The sequence below is a fragment of the Lutjanus erythropterus genome, chromosome 23 (assembly GCF_056507025.1).
Source record: "Lutjanus erythropterus isolate fLutEry1 chromosome 23, fLutEry1.hap2, whole genome shotgun sequence".
In the NCBI taxonomy this organism is placed as follows: Eukaryota; Metazoa; Chordata; class Actinopteri; order Lutjaniformes; family Lutjanidae; genus Lutjanus; species Lutjanus erythropterus.
In genome coordinates, this window is record NC_139339.1 from 15,946,365 (window position 1) to 15,955,101 (window position 8,737).

General features: G+C 36.8%; 1 protein-coding gene across 1 annotated transcript; it reads left to right on the forward strand.

Moving 5' to 3' along the window:
- The first annotated feature begins 303 nt into the window (after positions 1-303).
- On the forward strand, positions 304-8,019 carry LOC146305871 (uncharacterized). Its single transcript, XM_084712315.1, has 8 exons — positions 304-412; positions 2,017-2,322; positions 3,267-3,548; positions 4,835-4,942; positions 5,079-5,210; positions 5,380-5,430; positions 5,515-5,572; positions 7,281-8,019. Exons 1-7 carry the CDS (start codon positions 334-336, stop codon positions 5,532-5,534), a joined length of 978 nt encoding a protein of 325 aa, XP_084568441.1. The 5' UTR covers positions 304-333; the 3' UTR covers positions 5,535-5,572; positions 7,281-8,019.
- Positions 8,020-8,737: the final 718 nt, after the last annotated feature.

The window sequence follows — 8,737 nt, forward strand, 5'->3', positions numbered from 1 at the left end:
TCATGACTGAATTCGGTGTGTTTCCCTCACATAAATAAAGACATTACAACTATTATTTGATGCAGAAAAGGCACAAATTGGTGCTTTAAAACATTTACTTTTTGTCACCTGCCAGTATAAGCTAGTGTGTTGATAAAATGACATAATTTAACTTGAAACAGTTAAGTGTAATTGTGAAAAAGATCTAACTGATGATCTATTTGTCAAACTTTTTTTTTTCAGGTCCGACCACAACACTGCATGTTCTGTTTGTCCTCTCACTACCCCCCCTCTCCTCTTAACTTCACAAGTTTCATAGACCACAAGAGGAAACAGACCCGGCTTCACTCAGAGATGCCTGGTGTTCACCTCCGATACTCAAACTGCCTCTTTACATGCAGCGCTCTGCTGCTGTTCAGGGTCTCCTTCCATGGTATGTATACCTCTGGTCAGTAAGGCTGTGCAGTTTAACTGTTGTTAGACGTATTTGTTTGGCTGATGTACTCTTGCATGAGCTTAGAATTACACAGCTAAAGTATATATACTTTGGCCTATATATAGGCCAGGCTTACAGTATTTTCTGCATATGTGCATCTGGGTTGTGTGTGTTTACAATCACATAACAGCTAAGTATACTTTTTATTGTATTTTCAAATGTTCTTCGCGTTGTGTAAATCATTGCCTGTATGTTTGACTTGCCTTGTCTCACCTAAATGTAACTTCTGTAAAAAGCACTGCTGAAAAATGGAGTTGAAGCCTTTAAAGTTATTTCCATTGAATTTGTTCCCAGTTATTTTAGTTGCCAGCTTAAAAATATAAATTAAATTATTAAATTAAGTTATATCACTGGTATAGGCAATGTAATGTAAAAACCTTTCCCCAGTCTAAAATGCAGCCTAATTTCCCATCATGCTATGTGCTGGTCTGATAAGTTTGTAAAGTTTCCTATTTTATGTAACAAAATGTAAACGTTACTTTTTGTTAGTGTTTGTATGTTGGTAATTCATTAATTAATTAACTATTAATGAGGCGGCTGTTACATTTCTTAAGGCAGCTGTACTCTGCAGTGTCTTTCAGGAACTGAGTGCTTCCTGGTTCTCATTCTGTGCTGCTTGCTACAATATTTTATTTAATTTATTTTTTCTCCACAACTGTCTGGTGACCCCAAGAAATTATCTTGCGATTCCCTTGGGGGTCCAGACCCCCAGGTTGAGAACCACTGCTGCAGATGACCTGAAAGCAAACGCATACAAAAGCCAATTTGTATTTTGGGCAGTTGTACAGGGTGTGTGGATAAGGCATGAATGACTGTTTTCCAGCATTTATTTGCTCCTGCAGAAGACATTAAAACATTAAAAGCCTTCTAGTCTCTTCCTTCTGCGTTTCTGCAAAATGGCACTGAGTAGGTTTACTTTTTTTCTCAAAATACATATAAATTCATTATTTTAGCATCACATTATATATTTAACCCATTTTATACATTGCTTTGTTGAGAGCTATTGAATTTCATTGGAAAACATTCAGCATATAGGAAATTTTACCAACAAATAACCTCAAAACTGTGAAAAACCACATACAAGAGGAAAAACAATGCCACCTAGTGGCCAAAATACAACAAGACATTATACCACTACCACTTTCCTGGCTTCTGGAACCTTCCAAATAGAGATAGATGTGGCATATCCCAGTCTACAGTTTAACCAGTGTTTCAGCTGTATTATATTTCAAATGGACACATACACAGACACCTATGGACACCACAGATATTACCACATGCAACACCAGTGTCTCTGTGTACAGACATGCTGGAGCAGTGAAATTAAGAATTGTTGTCTTTTCATGACCTTAGAAGCCCTACAGCATGTTTTAACAGTAGCCCTGGACAGACAAACCAAAAGCTGGCTCTAGATATGGCCTTCTTTTGCTTTCTTTCTTTCCTTCTGTCTTTCTTTCCCTATAAACAGCGATGACCATCAGCCATTATATCCAGATCACATAAAGCTGATACTCACTCTGTTGTTTGCTCTTGTGTTTCAGATGTGGAGGCTTTCCGTTGTCCACATGTCATGATCCACAAAAAAGTTGGAGACACAGTGGAGTTTTCGTCATGCTTACCACCTGAAGGGGTCACTGAGGCACAGTGGAAATATGGACGGGAAATAATTGCAAATAAAGATAAGCCTGTTTCTGAAAAACAGTTTAAAAACAGATTATATTTAAACCCCACAAACTTTAGTTTAACAGTGAGATCTCTGACTCTCCAAGATTCTGGTGATTTCAGTTTCCTCTCAGAGGCAAATCACCAACAAAGGAAAACAGTTGAAGTCACTCTGCAGGTTCATGGTAGGATTCCTCTGTTTTTGTCAAACTTTGCAAATAAAAAAAGAGTGGAGGGGAGTTACAGGGTCTATTCCCCATAAAATCAAAAGAACATGTTTTTCCTCTTTCCATTAGTGCTATTTGTCCATCTAGATTGTTTTGGTGTGAGTTGCCTTCTTTCGAATGTAATGGAACTAAATGGGAATCAACTCAAAGTGCCAAAAGTACATTTGAAAACCTCAACAGCAATGTCTCTTTCTAGAAATCATGACCACGTTAGTCAAGATAATCCACAGACCTTGTTGTGAGCATTTTCATGGAGGAATTACTTTGTTTTTGGTAGAAATAAAGCAGTTCTGGTGGATTCTACTGCAAAAACAAAATAGTTCCTTCATAAAACTGCTCACAAGAAGGTCTGTGGATTGTCTTAAGTAACACTGTCATGATTTCTGGAAAGTTATTTTTTTTTTTTTGGGGGGGGGGCATTGAGCACCACAAACCAAGTGTCCTCTAGTTCCATCATACTGGAGAGAAGGCAGACATTCCTACAGCTGATATCTCCAAACAACTCACACCAAAACTATTTAGATGGATAAATAGCACTTCAGGTAACAGGATTTTGGGGTGAACTGCTCCTTTAAAAAGAGTAAACCCTGTAGACCACTTTCTAATCTTTGCTTAAAGCTAGCAATCCCAGGTTACACTAGCAACTAATTTACCTTAATCTCAACTGGCTGAACTGTCAGTGGTAAAATTGCATTGTGGGTACTGTAGTTTTTGACAAAGAAGAATCTGTGTGGTAAAAACATAATATTTCTGGTTCTGTTGCATTAATCCATCATGAGTCTGGCAATGTTGGAGAACAATGCTAAACCTGTGGAGTCCTAGTTGCTAATTCAGAACTATTATTATTGCAATTATTACAATTATTGTTGCAATGTTTTACTCTTTGTCCACCGTTTCATTAGAGCTCATAACAGAGCAGCCCATCCTGACATGTAATTCCACCTGGCACCCCTCCAATAAATCCTGTACATTTTCGCTGGGGTGCAGTGTCTCTATCAGCAACATCAGCTACAGCTGGACAGTGAGGAACCAAACCAGAAGTGGCTCCAGGCTGCAGTACATCCTCAGGGAGGAGGAGGGAGACACTGAATTCACCTGCACCATTTACAATGTTGTCAGTGAGATGTCGACATCTAAAACTGTGAAGTGCAGCAACGAGAAAAAACAACCACCAGATACAACAGGTATACATATATATAAGAGATTATTAGTGTTATCAGTGAGATGTCAGCATTCACAATAGTGAAGTGTACCATCAAGAAACAAGAAAGAGGTCTGTGTAGAGGAGAGAAAATATTATTTGTTTTACCTTTATTGTATGTGTATCTTTTAGGTGCAGTGTGCATGTAATGTGAATATAGTTAATTATTGTCGTGTCAAGTTCTCTAAGTTCTCTTTTCATTCTGTTTTAATGTATCACAGAGTTGATTAAATAAAATTATATTTTTATGAAACAAAAGCTACTATCTGGACATGCTTGTTATTATTAAAGAAAAAATGTATGTCCAAAATGTAATGCAATACAATTAAGATTTCTGATTTTAACTTTTTAAGTTCTTAATTTAAAAATTATTCAAATATATTATAACATTAATATATATGTATAATATTCTAGGACTGTGAACGTCATTTAAGTTTATTCCCTTCATCTTTACCCTACATAATATCTTTGTCTTTGTCTTTGTCTTTATCTTTAACTACCCTAATGGAAAAAATGCAACATGTATTTTTGACAGTTGCTTGGACTATCAGGGCCCATCAGGACTGGTGCTGGAAATTAGCTTCAGCTATAAACACGAGTACAGTACATCAGTCTCAACTGTCAATATTTTCTGTGCTTGTCTCCCAATATAAACATGACCTCCATGTACAGTGCATCTAGCTAAAACATGATTTCAAATTGAAGCAGTTATCAATCACTTGCAGCCACTAACAGCTGGTTAAGAAGAGTGAGAAGCCAGTTGTCAATGATCATATAAAACGGAGCAGTCAAAAAAACAGAATTACTGCCAGCCAACAAAGCACCATCAGTCAAGTGACATTTAACATCGATGTCTGTCCAGACTCATATAATAAATGTAGTGAAGACCTCAAAGGAATTTAATATGGAAGTTTTCAACTATACATGTATGATTCTAGTAAATAATTTCAAGTGAGAAACATGTTCTTTTCACTGCAGTCTTTAAATAAAATATTTGACTTATGACTCATAAACAGACACGGATTAATTCAGCATTAATTTGAATTTTAATTAACATGAAACAGACAAACAGTAACACAAGTTGCAGACCTGAATAGAAATTTAAAAGTACACCGTGATTGTAGTATTTCAACTTGGCATGTTTCCTCAATATCTCATGATATTCATGGTCGTTCTATGATTTGATGATTACAGTAAATATATTACAGATTTATCTGTAAGTGTTACATAATTTCAGTTTATTGAAATATGTATTGTTTATTATTGCAGATTCCAGCTCAGGTGGATCTATTGCACTATTGATTATTAGGCTGGTTATTGGGCTTGTTATTGGAGTTTTGCTGATGCTCACGCTGCTTTACTTCACAAAGTCAAAGGGTAAGTTCTTCTCTTGCTGAAGGTAGATTGGTAACTAACAATCAGTGAATAATTCTGAAGTCATGCATCTCAACAGTGGCTTAATTTGGAACAACAACAACAACAAAAACAAATGTAACATTTTTCTTTTTCACAGATCCATGTCGTAACAGGTCTGGAAACTTTTATCTACAACTTAACAACATAACTACATGCTTCAGGCTCAACCAGCCTGAACCAGTCAACCAAGATGAAGCTCAACAGCATGTGTACTCCTCACTCCTCCACGGTCAGTCCTCCATCTGATCCTGTTTGCTTCAATAACCATTTTTAACCCTTCATACAGCACTCCTCATAGTCAGCTGGTTTTTGAAAGAAAATTCCCCCCAAAAGACTAAAAGATGGGGAATTGAAAATATTTTTGCATACTCACAAACATGAATTAATATGACTTCTAGGTGATGGTAGTGTCTATGAAACAGTGAGAGGTTCTGAAGCTCCTGGAACAGGTACTGTATAATCCTTAATTACCATGGAGCTCTTTAATAGCTCAATTATAAAAATAAAAGTAACTAAAAATATTCTTATTTCAGGTGGACCACCGAATCAGTGATGTCACGTCAGATCATCTCAAAGATCTTGGCAAGTGGAGTAAGTACACTATCTTAAATGAGTCAGCATGTGCATAAAAATAACAGCATCTTCTGCATGATGCATTTATGGTGAAACAGTTCTAATCCCTGGTTTAGATTAAAATTGTCTCACGTGTGACTTAAAGTATATCTCTCCCACTGTACAAGTGACAGCTGACAGTAAAACAAATACTGACGATTCATTTCCACGTAGACACACCAGATACCATTTTGTGACCATTTCAGGAACTGCAGTGATCATAGCAACACATCTCTGCAAGAGGAACTGTAATGATGAGTAACACCCACTAAACTTAGTGATTTTCATTTCTGGCTGCCAACATCTGGATGTGAAATGTCAGGGCATGTTAGGTTACTTTTTCAAAACAATCAGTATATCAGATATCTGTTCATTGTATAGTTTTAGTGAGAACTAGATTACTGCTAGTAGATAAGTCTTATTTTAGTCTAGCAGTTGCTGATGACTGATGGCCCCTACTGGCCAGCTAAGAGAAGTGAGAAGTCAGCACTTGGTAAAGGTTATAGTATATAGTTTTATGTAAGTTTTTCAATGTTTCCCAAAAAATATTGTGTTGTCAGGCTGATGTGTCCAGTAGTATACCAGTTTAGTTGTGAACAAGCTCCAACTACACACAATATGTCAACACTAACACGACCTCATCATACGTTGCAGCGTCCCTCGCTGATCACTTGCGGCCCCTAGTGGCCAATTAAGAAGAAGAGAAATCCACTGTTGATGGTCGTGTAAAGCAAAGCTGTCAAAAAATAGAATCACATGTTAATTAGTTAGTTGTACACTTATGCCAACCAGTTATGTTGCAGCTTACGTCCATGTCTGTTCAGACTCTGTAATATATGGAGTGAAGATTTTGAAGAAATTTAATATAAGGTATCAAGTGTAGTCTTTGGTGGAATGAAAGTTATCACCATATTGACATGTGTGCACCCAGTAAATAATTTCCAGTGAGAAACATGCCATCTTCACTCGAAGAGTATTTTTACAGAGGACTGATAGAGAGCTGAACATTATGATGTCACAGTGAAGTTGACCTTTGAACTCTTGGATATATACTGTCATCACATCATTTCACCCTATTAGATATTCGTGTGAAATTTTGTCATAATTAGAATACAAGTTCTTAAGTTATGGCCAAAAGTGTGTTTTGTGAGGTCACTGTGACCCTGACCTTTAACCAACAAAATCTAATCAGTTAATCCTTGAGTCCAAGTGGACATCTGTGGCGAGTGTGAACAAATTCCCTCATAGCATTTTTGAGAAATCAAGTTCAAAAGGTTGACCTGAAAACATAATGCCCGTCAGCATACTGTCACGAATGTGCACAAAAAAAAATTAGGCTGATGGTTAGAGCAGTATGCAAGATTAGCAGCGGACAAGCTGACACACATACGCACACACACAACTGATCACATGATCTCCACCAGGTTTAAGTTAATAACCCTTGATAACATTTTAGGGCTAACGCTGCTTCTTGGGTATAAAATGGTCTTAATATCACCAACTGTAAGTTATGGTTGTGTTCATGAATCAATGAGAGGTTCTGAAGAAGAAGCTACAGTATAAACTTGCAACTGTTTGATAACTTACTCCCCCCTTTATTTTCTCTTTTTTTCCCACTACACTTATATCTTTCTATGACTCTAATTCATTAGATATTCTTCACTTGTTTCCTCTGATTTGGTTCCAGGTCCATGAAGAGAAGTGCATCATCACCAAAGCACAAGAAGCACAGATGGAGACATGAAAAGTGGTCTTCATGTTTATGCAGTTTGTGTAGCATTTACTGTATATGTCTTGGAATAATTGCAGGTTTAGTACCCAGGTGATTGCTTCACGATTCCTGATGTCCTAATCCACAGGATTTATACATAACTAACATAAAGCAAACTAAATTATATTTACTTTGTTTGTTATTTTTATTTTTGGGGGCTTTTTGCTTTTGATGATGGGAACAGCTGAAGCGTGACAGAGTGGGTTTTCACACTGATGAAAATGTTCTCATGCGTGCATGCCTGCTTACATTTTCAGCCACTTGGTGGTGCCATGTGGTTTTCTGTTCAGTTAATTTGATGCTCAGTGGTTGTTGTGGTCAGCTGTCAGCAGTTGCATCAGTGAGTTTGTGCATGATGCATAAAATGTTTAATGTGTTTAACTCTAATACTGTATCAAAAGTGTTTGCAGATTCTTGATTAATGATTTAAAAGGTTTGCATCATGTTTTTTCTTCTTCGTCCAAGCAAACAATATTACACCTTGTTCCCTACTGAATTCTTAAATACCACAGTATGCATGTTGTATGAAACTATGTATGTCATCTTTTACTCAATGCCCACTTCCTGTGTGCATTGTAATTCATTTGAGATTCATGATTATGTCAGTAAACTAATTTTATGTAAACAGGTAATTACTGTGCAGTCCTAACATGGCAGAGCCATTATTGTCAAATAAATAAAGACACTGTTGAACTCGTCTGGTTGGTGTGTCACTCTGAAGGGTCAGGGTGTGTCGTTATGTCTTGGTTCTGTTTCTCGTCAACTCACTGACCGGTGTCATTTTACTGACACTTTACCACTTCTCCTTTCAAAAGAAATGTCAGCTAACACAATGCTGTATTTCAGGGCTTTACCAAGTAAATGGTCAGCTGGTTGCTTGATCACTGTAAATGGAAATGACTGTAATTAAAATGGAAATGGATTGTTTCAGATTTAAAAATGGTGACAGACAGAAGAATGGGAGTGTCTGCTGTAAGAACAGTTCCTAAAAACAGAAGTTGACACAGTTAATCCACTTGATCATGATGACTCCACTGTCCTCAGTGCTTAATGCCCTGAAGAATGCTTACAAAAAGCCATGTCATGTACTTTCTGCGCTAGAACTGCTGAGGGGAAAAAAACAAACAACTTACGAGGTTTGCATGAATCACAGAAAAAAAAAAACAGTCAAAAAAAAAGGCCTTTTTTCATTGGCTAGATTACACATATTTACATTTTTTTGCACATTTAGAGAACTATTTCAATACAGTGGTCAATATATCATAACATAGCTATTGAGATCATTTATGAAACCATTCTGGTGTATAAAAGTTTTATTCACATTATGTTTAGTCAGGTTCCTGAATTCTTTCTTCACTCTCTAACGTGTCCAA

Excerpts from the sequence above, each read along its gene's own strand:
- LOC146305871 (XM_084712315.1), top strand. The coding sequence starts at position 334 with ATGCCTGGTGTTCACCTCCGATACTCAAACTGCCTCTTTACATGCAGC. Across the intron at positions 2,323-3,266 it reads AGTCACTCTGCAGGTTCATG|AGCTCATAACAGAGCAGCCC; the intron begins GTAGGATTCCTC and ends CCGTTTCATTAG. Across the intron at positions 5,211-5,379 it reads GTACTCCTCACTCCTCCACG|GTGATGGTAGTGTCTATGAA; the intron begins GTCAGTCCTCCA and ends TATGACTTCTAG.